The following is a 13,062-nucleotide window of genomic DNA, read 5'->3' on the forward strand; positions in this document are numbered from 1 at the left end:
CAACTGCTGGGGGCTAGGAACCCCGCCCTGGCCCCCAGTGGGAAGAGCGCGCCGGCACAGGGGAGGGGGATTAAGAAGCCTCAGCTGGATGGGTCAAGCTGCCCTAGCCCAGCCAGCAGTGCCAGGGCAGCCGCCACCGCCGCTGGAAACTTCAGCCTGGCGGGGAGGGGAGAGGGAAGGAGGCGGGGAAAGCGGGCCGGGCCCCAGAGAGAGGCAAGGGAGGGAAAATTGAACGTGCGTGCAAGGGACCAGGATGACAGGTGGCACTAGAGCGGCAGCGCTGCCTTGGCGCGGTCCCTTCGGCCAGAGCGACGAAGCCCCAGGCGGGAGGTGACGGCGCAGTGGCAGAGGGCGCCCAGGTTTTCTGGAGCCACCGCTCCGCCGTGGTCTGGCCGCGTCGGGCTTCCTAACTTTCAGGTGTCAGAATGTGTGGCCCAGCCCAGAGGGGCACGGGGAACACACTCCGTACGGGCACCGCAGGCTCGGCTCAGAAATCCCCCGCCACGAGTGTCCCCAGACGGCGCGCTCCTGGCGCTTACCTGGGCTTCACCGGCCGGTCGCGGCGCGGGCGGTGGCGGTCGTCGTGGCCGGCACCGGGCGCCTGCTCCCCATGGGCCAGCTCCGGGGCCTCCTGGCCGGCGGGCGAGGACGCGTTCTCCCGCTCTGTCTGCTCAGCGCGCTCGCGCTCTCCTTCCCCCGGGGCGGCGGGGGCGCTCTAGGGCCGCAGGTTGGAGGGGTCGGACTCCGGGATCTGCAGGATGCGGCACACGGCGCGGATCGGCCGCACCAGCTTCTGGGCCGAGGCCGTAGGTTGCGCCATGGGACGCCGAGACTCCGTGCTGCGCCGCGGGGAGGGCCGGGCCGGGGCTAGGGAGCGGGTGCCCCCGGAGGGAGAGAAGGCGCCGGGCCGGGGGGAACACGCGCCCCGGGTCGGAGATGGCCGAGTTGGGGGAAAGGCCGAGGGGCCGGGGAAGGGGGTCGTGCCTGGATGGTGGGGGCCGATCCTGGGACCCAGGAGAGAGGCACCGGCGAGGGCGCAGCACCGCGCAGCGCGGCTAATGGAGGTAGAGCGCGGCGGAGAGCGCAGCAGGACCTCTGATCGCCATCGCCAGACGCGCAACTGAGAGTGGGGAAGCTGCTCCGCCGGTTTCCTCCTCCAGCACCCTGCGGGAAACAGGAGCCCGTGATTCGGCGGCCGCGCCTGGGCCTGCCCCCTCCCGGGCCCCGGGGGCTTCCGCCAACGCCCCGGCGATGCCACCGGCTGCGCACGGGGAGAATGAGCCCTTTGTTCCCCCTCCCCCACGCGGCACCCGGGCGCCTGCCGAGAGAGGCTCCCCCGGGGCAGCGTGCCAGCTTCCCAGCCGCCCCACCCTCCCGTGGGCCCGGCCCCGGAGCCTGGCAGGCGGGCGGCACCCCCACTATAGGTGCCAAGCCCGGGAACTGGAGCAAAGGGCGGGAGGGGCCGGACCAGGCCACGGTTGGGCGGGGTGCCCCCCAGGGTGCTAGGGCGGGGCGGCTGGGAGGGGGCAGTGCCAGAGCTGGCAGGGGCAGTCGAGTTCTCACGGGTCAGTGATGGGCGCTCTGGCCCACGCCAACCGGGCTGTGCCTGCCGGGCCACTGGCTCCTGGTCCTCTCCATCTGTGGCACATGGCACGCCCCACTGGCCTGTGTCTGCCCTGCCTCATCCTCACCTGGCCAAGCTGCTGTTTGCCATCTTCCACCCCAAACCCTTCCCAAACCTCTTCCAGAGCCCAAGGGCACAAAGGGTTGCGGCCTAGGACCTCTGGGAGGGCCTGGGCTTGGGTCTGTTCCTGGTCTAAGGGCCTTGATTTTGCCAAATGTCTGGAGAGGTCATGGGCCCAGATGAGCTCCGACACCGGCTCCAGACCCCGGGCTGTGAGGGTCTGCCCCATCCCCAGGGTTCCTGGTGCTTCCAGGCCAGGGGCTGGAGAGGCGCCCATGGGAGTGGCTCCCGGGAGAGTGCAGAGAGGAGGAGAGGAAATGGAAAAGCAGGGCACCCTCCACCCGAGGAAGCATCCCGGCTCCGCTGCGGGGGTGGTTCCAGTGCAGACACAAACAGACAGATTCAAACACACACAGACAGATTCAGACTCACACAGAAACCCACACGCCCAACGGGCGCTTCCCTTCCCCTCAGGCACCCACCTCCCACCCTCGGCTCCCCTGCCTCCCTGCGGAAGCCAACCTTGGCCTGCCTGGGACAGAAGCTGCACTCCCTCTTTCCCATCCCTTGGAAGCGATTGGTGCTGGATGCCTCTAGCTTTGTCCCAAGTCACACCACCATCCCTGCAGAGGGGAGCCCTGAATAGCCAGGAGCCTTCCTCCTAAGGGATGAGCAAGGCCTAGAGCCTTCTACCGGTTGAGAAGAGTGGGGGTCCTGGGGAGCGGGGGTCTAAAGGAGCGGGCACTGGGCTGGACTTGGGCCGTGTTGGCATCCATTCACCCTGCCCCTGGCCTGCCCCCAGAGGCCAGTTCTGTGGCAAGGCAGGCTGGTAGGGGATGTTTACATGACTGAGTTAGTAACACTCCTTTCCTCCCCAGCTCCCCTGAGGGTGGCTGGGACCTGAGCGTGCCAGGGGAGATGCTTGTAGAGGGTCTAACATGGACTGGAGGCCCCAGGCCCTGAGGCCCGGCCTCCCACTCCCAGGCTGGCTCCAGGGGTGAAGGTAAGGGCTGGGGTGTGTCTGTGGTCCCCCATCTGTGTTCTCTGTGCTCCCTCCTCAGCAGCCGAAGCTTGTGGGAGTGCCAGGGGGAGATTCCTGCGGCTTGGGGCCTGGGAGAGGCCAAGATGGGAGCCTGCGCTGTCCAGAACCCTGAGGACCTATCGCTGACATCCCCAAAGGGGATGGGGACTATCCCAGGGGAGTGGGGCAGATATCCCCCCCAACCCCAGTTGCCATGTCTGCTTTGTGAGGCCACAGTCCCTGGACTAGAGTAGCAGGGCTCTTGGGGACAGGCTCCTGAAAAGCCCAGGGGCTCGTGGGGACTCGCGGGATGGGAGGAAGGACCTCTTCCCCACCCTCGCCCAGCTCCCCATCCCGCTTTGGAGCCCATGCCACAGGCCCACAGAGTCCTTGTAGCTGGCTGTTCTGTGCCTGAAGACGGAGCAGAGCTGAGGAGACACACAAAAGACACAAACACAGAAGAAAAGCCACACGGCGCATGGACACAACGCCAGACTTGTGGACAAAGGCAAGCTGACCAGCACCCCCAGCCATTCGGGGGCCAAGCCCCAGCCCCGCACCGACCCCTGGCTCACTGACACACACTCACTCGCTGACACACTCTCGTGCTGACGGGCACAGCAGCACTCACGAGCCGGCGGCCCTCATGCCATCCCCAGAGCCCCTTACCTGGGCAAGCACAGTGCCCCCCGGGCGGAGCAGCCCCCGGCCCAGGGGAGGGCAGCAGGCGGGGGCGGGGGAAGGAGCCCTGGAGAGTCAGGCCAAGCTGCCACTAATCCGGGCGGGGAGAGGGGGGGCACCCACGTCAGAGCGGGGACTGCCGGGTGGAGGGCATCTGAGGACATCCCCTCCCACACACGCGGCCGTCTGGGCACCTAGCCCTGCTTCCCCAGCCCCTCCATCCTTCAGACAGCTGAGGCTGGCCTCCCCCCACCCCACCCCCCACCCTGTGGCAACGCCTGGTGGGGGATGGGGAAGGGGGAATACCAGGCGAATTCTCCCGGGACCCACGGGGGTGGGGGCAGGGTGTGGGGAGGAGGGGAAGGGAAGTGTGGGGATGCGTTTGGAACCCGGAGGAAGCTCCAAAGCAGATGCCGCCATCCCCTCTCGCCCACCCACCTACATCCCTAACCTAATTCCTCTTCTCAGTCTGCACCTCCCAGTGCGCTTCCTCCTCCCCCCACCTCCCCTCCCCTCCAGGTTACCCCCACAAGCTACCCACCGGGGAGAGGAAGCCAGCTCCACTCTGCCCTGGGCTTGGGACCTTTGTGCCTACCCGGAAACACCAACTGTGGCCCCCAGGACTTCTCCAGCAGCAGAGAATCCTCCTCCTGCCCAGGCGTCTGCCCCCTACCCAGCTCTTGAGACCTCTGGTCCCTGATGCTGGGTAGAGGATGGAGCCAGAGGCTGAGTGCCACCTCCTTAACCCCCTCAAGGTGGAGGGCAGTTCCAACCAGGATGCCCCAACCCAGCTTGGGCCAGGGCTGTGTCAGAACTAGAGGCTAATCAGTGGCAGCTAAAAATACAGCCAGTGCGTGCGGTGCACATGGAGGCTGGAGACGGGGAAGGGGACCAGGACACGGAGGGCCCCAGGCCGAGAGGGACAGTGATGGGGGCTGAAGAGTCAGGGAGGGAGAGGAGCCACCTGGAAGGGCCAAGGGATGGCTGTGGGTGGAGAGGAGAGAGAATAGAGGGGCAAGAACAAAGGGTGATCCGCACCCAGAAACCAGGGTGGATATGCAGGAACCCCTCAAAAGCAGACAAGCTGCAGGGGAGGTGAGGAGTGAGACCAGGGCACAAACCGAGTGGGGCAGGGGCCAGGACCCAGCAGAGGTGTGCAGCTCTAAGGGGACTGGCTGTGGCAGCTTTGTGTCCCCACCAGCCCTGATCCTGCTGGTGGCCCACTGTCTGGTGGCGAGAAGAGGGTTGGGGGTGCTTAGGCAGGCTGGCATGCAGCCTACTCTTCCAAGAGAGGCCAGGCCAGAGGGGGTGGAGGGTGAGACAGTAACCCCCTCCAGTGTGCAACTGGAGGCAAAGTGTGCAACTGCTGGGCAAAGGTGAGGTCTCAGGGGTTCTCAGAGAGGCAGGGCTGGCTCTCAGGGAAGCCCAGTTGACAACCAGTGCCCTGAGCCTCCGGGTCACATGTGTGCTCACCCAGAAATGCCCCAGAATTTGGACTTCTCCTGGCTCCTTCCCCTCTGTCCCCAGCATGTGTTGGAATTCATACAACTGCAGTCAGCCGTTCACCAAACCCGTGTTCTAGGGGCCTTGGCATGTTCAAGGCTTGGCGGTGGGCCCCAGGCGATGCAGGGCACAAAGGCAGAAATCACGAGGCCATCCCACCCGCCCGGCCTCCCCCACCCAGAACATATGGTCACTTCACGCATTTGTTCTTTCACCAGCAAAACTCCTCCAGGCTTCTTAGGTATTGGCCCTGTGCTGGGCGCTGAGGGTGTTGGGCTTGTTCATGAATGATTGCAAGATGCTTCTAGTCCCACCCTGGGGAAGTCAGGGGAACTTCATGGAGGAGATCAGAGAATGAGATCAGGACTTCACCACCCAATCGCGAAGTTACAAAAGTATTTCACTTCGGTTAGACCATTTGTTCCAGGCTGAGCTACAACAGTGTGTAAAATACGTCTGTCCTTTATGAAGTCACAACACAGTGGGGGAGAAAAGGTCACATGCTCAAGGCAAAAACAGAAGTCTGTGCAAGAACAGAGGTGGTGTGGTCCAGACAGCAAACCACTCCGAGGTGAGGGAGTGCTTGCGGAGGGCTTCCAGTGGAGGTGATGTCTCAGTGGGGTTCAAAGGGCAAGTAGAAATGGGACAGAGTTGGATGGTGGAGGAAAAGCATGTCAGAGGCCAGCACGCATAGGGCCACAGGGAGCCATGAGACAGTCTGATGAGATGGTGAGGACAAGGCATCGCGAGCTCTGCCAAGGGGCCTGGGTGGCCGTGTGGCCCCCTCCAAGCACCCATCCTAGGAGGGAGGGCAAGTGAAGCCCCCACCCCAGTGAAATCTCCCTCACCACCCCACGACTTCAGGCCTCTCCCCAACTCTTGTTTTCTTTTACTCCGTTTTGTTTTGCCATTCATCATATGCCCTTCTGGGTTTGTTTGTTTTTTTTTTTTTCTGGAGACGGAGTCTTGCTATGTCACCCAGGCTAGAGTGCAGTGGTGCAATCTCGGCTCACTGCAACCTCTGCCTCCCGGGCTCAAGCCATTCTTGTGCCTCAGCCTCCCAAGTAGCTTGGATTACAGGCACGCGCCACCATGCCCGGCTAATTTTTGTTTTTTTTACTAGAGACGGGTTTTCACCATGTTGGCCAGCTGGTCTCAAACTCCTGACCTCAGGTGATCCATCCGCCTCAGCCTCCCAAAGTGCTGGGTTTACAAGGGTGAGCCACTGTGCCCGGCGCCCCTCTGGTTTTGTTCTCTTGGTTTGGGTACATGGATCCTGCCAGCCCGCCTCTATCAACGCAACTCCCAGGCAGAGGTGCATCAGGAGTCAGGGTCCCCGACTCACAAGCAGCACAATGGTACACAAGTTGTTGTGGCTCTCCAAGCCTCGGTTTTTCATCTGTAAAATGGGTATAGCCCTGTGGGTACGGTGGCTCATGCTTGTAATCCCAGCACTTTCAGAGTTCAAGGCAGGTGGATCACTTGAGCCCCAGAATTCAAGAACAGCTTGGGCAACATAGTGAGACCCCGTCTTTACCAAAAAAATATGGTAATTAGCCAGGTGTGATGGAGAGTGCCCGCAGTCCAAGCTACTCAGGAGGCTGAGGTGGGAGGATCCCTTAAGTCCGGGAGTTCGAGGCTGCAGTGTACTATGATCATTCCACTGTATTCTAGCATGGGTGATTCAGTGAGAACCTGTTTTAAAAAATGGATATAGTCCCTACTTGACAGGCTTGTTGGGAGGATTCAAGGAAATCATCTCTGTAAAATGCCCAGCACAAGGTCAGGCACACAACAAATATTCCATACATGTTAGTCTCCATGTCCTTGCCTCCCAGGCAGGAATCATCTCCTTCACTCTGGTACTGCTTAGTGATTAAGTGCACAGACTCTGGAGCCAGACTGCCAGATTCCAAGCCCTTCTGCTATGTACTAGCTATGTGACCTTGGGCAAATCACTTGCCCTCTCTGTGCCTGTTTTCCTGTTTGGAAAATGGAGACTATAAGACTAGTGTGTACCCGCCCCCCAAAGATCGTTATGAGAATTAAATTAATATATGCCAGGGGCTTAGAGCAGCGTCTGCGTGGGCAGCCACACTCTGGGCGCCAGCCGTTACTACTGCCTGCATCCCTGCAGTGTCTGGCAACATGTCTGGTACCTGCTCGAGGCCCAATAAAGATTCATTTTTAAATGAATTAATGAAGCGATAAGACAACCCCACGATGCAAAGGCAGGCCATGTTGGACGCCAGTGAGCCCCTATACGTGAGAAGCTAAATCACCGCAGCAGATTAAGAGCCTCCCCCAAATAAAACCTGGATAATCCCCACACCAAGAGTTAATCCACACTCTCTGGGGCCACTCCAGGTTACCACCCCGTTTCCCCTCTTCTCATCCCACACTCTCACCCACCTCTTTGCTTAATCAATCAAAAGCAGGGAGGAGGAGCAGGTGCAGCAGTGGCAGAGGGGCGCACCCCGGGCATCATGGTGAGACCAGCATCGGGGCAGGAGAGGGCAGAGCTGTGTACCCCGGTTGCCCCAGGGATCGGAGGAGTTGGAGTGGAGCCAGCCAGGCAAACAGCCTTGGTCTCAGGAGAGCAGAGACTCCTTGGATGGGGCAGGCCAAGGACCAGTGACCACAGGCAGCAGGGAGGGCCATTGAGTTCCGCCAGGCCCAGCAGGGCGAGGCTCTGGCCAGTCTCCCAACCCCACCCTCCTTGACCTGGAAGCCGGGGGCAGCCCAGATCCCAGACACTGCTGCCCTCTCGTGGCCACTCCTCAGAGGTGCAATGGTGCCCCTGCGGTTACCTGACTGTTTACAGAACTTAATGTCCCCAGAACTGCCCCAGGGGGCTCCTTCTTCCAGGCTCCTGGAGGAGATACTCCTCCCCAGGTCTCCTCTGCCTAGCTTCGACCTCCCTATGGGACTAACGTGCTGCCCCAAGCCCCTCCTGCCTGTGCTCCCACTGGTTTCTCTATAGCTGCACCTTCCTGCCAAGGCCTAACTGAAGTTTCGGGTTCTGACCCGTCCTCTGGACTCGTCCCCACTTTCCCATCAGTGCTCTCAAAACTCCCCAAAAGCTCCTTCGTGAAACCATGTGCTGCATCACAACTCTCTGTCAATGGTTCTGTCTCCCCCAGAGGACTGGGCTCCTTCAGCCTTAGACCTAGGCTAGGACTGGGCTGTCCAATTTCAAGGGTGTGACGCGAGTAACGGGAGTAAGAATCAGGAGAAACAGAACCCCTTTATGTATTTATTTATCAAAACATTCGCAAACCTGACCTCACTCACCAACACACACACACACAACCAGGACACATGTGCCAGGCCTTATGAAAGGCTATCAAGTACTTTGAAGGACAGGAAGGAATGAACACACCCAGGTGGACGTTTGGTTTCATTTGCAGGGGTTCAGGGAGGGTTGCAGGGGTTCAGGGAGGGCTCTTGTCCCACAACCGGGGAAGGGAGAGGGCAGAGCAAGGCAATAAATAGAACCCTGGGCCCAGCCTGCTTTGGTACATTGTGGGTGCATCCCTGCATGTGGCGTTGGCAGCATCTGCTCCCGGCCCTTAACCATCAGCAGGAGTCAGGAGGGCGGGGCCCAGGCAGCTGGTGCAGGCAGGCCAGATGTGCAGCCCAAGGTCCCTCCAAATAGCCCTGGAGCCCTGCAGGGCACGAGGTAAGAAGGGGGCAGATGCAGCAGACCCTAGCTGTCCACGTCTGAGGGCACAGTCTTTTTCCTCGTCCGAACCTTCAGGGAGCGCGAGGTGCCCTGGGGAAAGGGGAGGCACAGCATGAGGGTGTGGGGAGCACCAGCCAGCAGAGCCCTCCTCCCTCCTGTCATCCTCCCACACTGACCTCCCGCACCGGTGGCTTCCTCTTGACCACACGCAGGCTCTGGCTGCGGATTAGGGGCTTCTCTCGGGGCCGGGCTGGCGCCCGGGGGACTGCCTCAGTATCTGACCAACACTCATCCTCGGTGTCGCTGTCCTGCAGGCCCCCGGCCCGGTACCCTGTGTGGAGGAGAAGGTGAAGCTGAAAGCCTGCGACCAGGCCAGCCCTTCCTCGAGCCTTGGGGGAAGCCATGGTGTGAGTGAAGGAAGCCATCCCTCCTGGCATGGCTCTGGGCCCCTCTGCCCACTCACCAATGGGTGGCCTCCGGTGGGACACCTGGTCCTCCAGGTAGAGGGGGTCATGGTAGGCAGGGGCAGGCGCGTCAGAGATGGAGCGCAGGTCCTGCATGGAGAAGCTCCGCAGCCTGCCGGCCAGCGCCCCCTGACTCTGCGAGGGGGAAGAGGCTTCAGCGGGGAGGCTGCCCAGGGAAATTGGCCAACCAGCTAATCACCGGGGCTGAGATGCAGAAGTGAAAACTGCTCAGCAAGCTTCTGGCCCCGCGCCAATGTGGCACCAACAGGAAACCAAAGTCAGAGAGCAGGAGCCGCTGCTTACGCTCAGTGCCAGAGCCAGGAAGGAAGGTCTGACTCCAGCTCCACGCTTCGGCCAATACCCCCCCGTCACCTTCTCACCCCTGCTCCCCGGCTGCCATCTCTGGGCTCCCTGGCAGAGGAGCTGAATGAGCCCAAAGGGCCTTAGGGGTGGGATGGGGGCTGCTGGAGGGCTGGGGGCCCAGAGCACCTTGGTGGCAGCCTGCACAGCAGCGGAGGCGGCAATGTTGAGGCCCCGCTTCCCGAAGCTGAGCACGGTCTCGTAGCTGCGCTCCTTGGCCTGCACGATGTACGCGTCGATCTCCTGTGGACCCGATGGGGAGGAGAGCTCAGGTGGACAGCCAGAGTCCCTGTTCCTCTGCAGATTCTGAGAAGCCACTGGTTGTGGCGCCACCCAGCCCAGCCCAGCCCCACCTGGTGCCCAGAGCCACAAATCCGGGCCACAAACACAGACCAAGAGCAGGGCTGCCACCCACTCACACCTCCATGAGTGGCCATGCTCCAGCTGCCGCCACCACTACCCCCAAACCAACTTCCATCCTCAAAGGTCACTCATGTGTACCCCCACCTGATTATCCCAGAAGATGAGGTAGGCTGGGCCCTGTCAAGGTCCTGCCCCTCAATAGCAGCAGGACTGGGATAGAACCCCGGTGTCCCCAGCATCCTAAATCCCAGGTCCAGGGCTCTTTCCCTCACACCCACCCCTAAGCCTCCCTTCCCGCTTCCCCCTGGGGTACCTTCTCATGGCGGGACAGGGACGGGTGGACAAACTTGCGGTAAAGCAGGCTGGCGCCCTTGGTGTAGGGTGAGAGCAGCCACAGCACGAAGGCCATCTTGATCTCATAGTAGAAAGGGAACCTGTCACAGCACAAGGGGCAGGGTGAGCCAAGGAGCAGGGCTGCGGGGGCCACCCCTGACCCATGGCTTGCGGACCCTGCGTCCATACCAGGAGATAAAAATGTCTGTAACCATCTCTGCTGCCATGAAGAGTGCAAAAACAATCCAGTACATCATCCACCGCACCTGTGGGGTGAGCGCCCAGAGGTCAGCATGGGGCCTGCAGCACCAACTCCCAACCCAGGCCAGCCCAGCCCAGAGATTCCAGGGAGCCTGTCCGGCTGCATAGCTGCTTTCCCCCACACATGGCTGCACAGGAGCTCTGAGAAACTGCTGCTCATTCCTATGCCCGCCTCCAACAAGCTTCACCCACGAGATCTTCCACAGGCACCCCGATGGCCTGCCCTCTATCTACACCCTCTTGAACAGGGCCCATTCTCTCTCCCTCCCCACTCCACTCAGGATGTGCCACACAGCCTTGCCCCTGGAGGAGGGAGAGGCCAACTGAGACCCTCCCCACCTCACCAAGTCCTATTAAACACACCCAAACCCCCACGCTCACATATTCACGAATGTTCTTGGTCTTCACAGCCTTATAGGAAGCATAAGCTGGACACAGCATCCCAAACACCAGCCTGGAAGAGCAGCCATGGGGAGTGTGAGGGGCACCATGCCCCACTCCCACCTTGCCAAGTGGCCATTTCCCCCCACTGGGGTGCAAGGTGGCAGTACCCACCCTGTTTTTCTCGCTTGGCTTGTACAACCCGTGCCTGAGTCAGAGCCCTGGAGGCCACCTCCCCACCCTGCTGTTTACAAACATCCCAAGCCTGCCCAGGCCTGCACCGGTGGCCCATGGGTGCGTGATGGAGTGAGAGGACAGCCACTCCACGAAGTGGGTGAGAACACCAGACTGTCCCCTCCCATGGGCATGCAATCAGGCCCAGGGTCACCAGACCTGACACTGCCGGGTTGCAGATAGGGCTATGTGAGCCAGATGTTGGCATACTCAAAGGTGAGGAATAGGATGGTGAGTCATGTGACTGCTCAGATGGCAAGCAGGCACCTGGATTCTCCGCCCACAACGTGCCATATCACCTTGTGTTTGCCAAGGGGCAGCAACGTAGGCCTGTGGCCCTCGGCTCCACGCATCTGTTTGCAGTGTGTGTGGCGTGCGGCAGGGGTCGTTCTCAGCCAACGAGGCTTGGTGGGGCGGGTAGCCTGCGGTGCCCGAGACACCGCGTGCAAGCCCACAGGTCCGTTAACCCTTGCATGGAGTGCTGGAGGGTGGAGCTCAGAAAGTTCCTCCTCCCACTAGACGTCCACAGCTTCCACCACAGGGGCGGGACGGCACCCCGGGGTAGAGGAGGTCTGAGGGCGGCCATACTCACACCACCAGGCGACAGATCATCCAGGACACCATCTTGCCGGCCTTTGGGACGTGGGGAGGACCCCAGGAAGCCGCTCAGAAGGACGTTCACTCAAGGGCTGGGACGGGGGGTGATCAGGGCAGTTGCGGGAAGCAGAGGGGCGATCCGGCTGTCCCTCGGCGGAGGCAGAGCCCGCCGCCCACGGCCTCCGACTGTGCAGTTCAGGGGACCTGGAGAATGGGGAGACCCGAGGCAAAGCGTCCCCGGCGGGAAGGAAGCCGACTTGGGAGCGGGCGCGCCCCGCGGCCGGGGCAGTTACAGCTCCCACCCGCCCTTTCTGCCGCGGAGAACCTGGCGCTCGGCCCTTGCTGCTGGTCCCGCGCTGGAGCGGGTCGCCGCGGTTCCAGCGCGCCGGGCCACCAGCACCGGCCTACAGGGCGGAGTTCGCAACTCACTTGAAAGTTGCACGGAACCGAGTGCTGCCCAACCCCAGGGCTCCGGCTCGCCACGCAGGCGCAGTGTAGCCCCGGAGGGGGCGGGGCGAGGTCAGGGAGGCGAGAGGCCGGCCCCTTAAAGGGGCGATGTGCCGCGGGACTCGCGCGTGGGGCCCACAGTGGAGTCACCTTCCCAATCGGAAAGATTAGCGTGTGGGAAGCTGCAACAAAAAAGCAGGGGGAGTGCGGGGGTCGGCACACAAAGGAAATCTGGACTCCAGAGTTTTCGCGACCCTTCACTGGCTTTTCCCGGTGTCTTTCCCTCTCGCCTCATTTTCCCCTCTGTGAACTGGGTAAAGGCATGAGATGCGGTTGGTGGGGTAGAGGGAAGGATCTCCTCTGCAGGCTCAGGCAGGAGCGGGAAGGAAGCTTGGCTGAGCGCCAGCAAGTCCGGGTCTCACACCAGTGGGTCCAGGAGGGAAAGGGGGGAGGTGTGGGGGGAGAGGGAACCTGAGGGACTTTTTGCCCCACCAGGTTTCAGGGGTTCCCTTCTCTCTGGGATGCCTTTCCAGATCCCTGACTCCGGGGCAGGCTGACCGCGATGATCTGAGGCATTCTGGGTAGAGCTCTCAGCTCCCACACTCCTTCTTCAGCAGAAGTTTGAAATTCCACCTATTCCTCTGAGCCAAGTACATAAATAACCCTGGGCCCTTAATAGTAGTATCAACCATTGCCATTTTGTAATGCACGTTTGCACGCAAGGTCTTAGTCTTTGCAAACTTCTTTTAACCATGTAGGAAATAGGATGCTCAGTGGTGAAAAGTAACTTTCCTTGTATCACCCAGTGGTATTTATTGCTGGCTGGTGGCTACATGCTTGGCTTGATCAGTCTTCTGAGAGATCAGCAGCTGCAGGCTGAGTGGCCCTGCAGAGGGCCATGGAACCGGATAAGTTCCTCTGGGAGGGAGGCAGACGCCAGGAAGAAGGGGGAAGGCTCTAAAAAAGAAGGCAAACGTTGCTGCTTCTACTACTTGCCCTGTGAGGTTTCATTCTTTTTGACATCTTCAGCTTACTGCCTCTGTTGTTC

General features: G+C 61.2%; 2 protein-coding genes across 6 annotated transcripts; both read right to left on the reverse strand.

Moving 5' to 3' along the window:
- Positions 1–715: 715 nt before the first annotated feature.
- On the reverse strand, positions 716–820 carry HRURF (HR upstream open reading frame). The gene has a single exon (XM_055116359.1). The coding sequence runs from the start codon at positions 818–820 to the stop codon at positions 716–718; it is 105 nt and encodes a 34-aa protein (XP_054972334.1).
- A 7,311-nt stretch (positions 821–8,131) lies between these two features.
- On the reverse strand, positions 8,132–12,577 carry REEP4 (receptor accessory protein 4). Of its 5 annotated transcripts, none has more exons than XM_008977249.5 (9): positions 11,997–12,577; positions 11,563–11,771; positions 10,737–10,809; positions 10,284–10,360; positions 10,075–10,195; positions 9,528–9,641; positions 9,038–9,173; positions 8,751–8,905; positions 8,132–8,664 (listed from the first exon to the last, which is right to left on the reverse strand). In XM_008977249.5, exons 2-9 carry the CDS (start codon positions 11,592–11,594, stop codon positions 8,599–8,601), a joined length of 774 nt encoding a protein of 257 aa, XP_008975497.1. In that variant the 5' UTR covers positions 11,595–11,771; positions 11,997–12,577; the 3' UTR covers positions 8,132–8,598. The 5 variants fall into 5 exon arrangements, with proteins under 5 accessions (XP_008975497.1, XP_008975496.1, XP_024785748.1 ...); XM_008977248.4 differs by having other exon boundaries at positions 11,893–12,063; XM_024929980.4 differs by lacking the exon at positions 8,751–8,905 and having other exon boundaries at positions 11,563–12,053.
- Positions 12,578–13,062: the final 485 nt, after the last annotated feature.

Source organism: Pan paniscus, chromosome 7 (genome assembly GCF_029289425.2).
Source record: "Pan paniscus chromosome 7, NHGRI_mPanPan1-v2.0_pri, whole genome shotgun sequence".
NCBI classification, from domain to species: domain Eukaryota; kingdom Metazoa; phylum Chordata; class Mammalia; order Primates; family Hominidae; genus Pan; species Pan paniscus.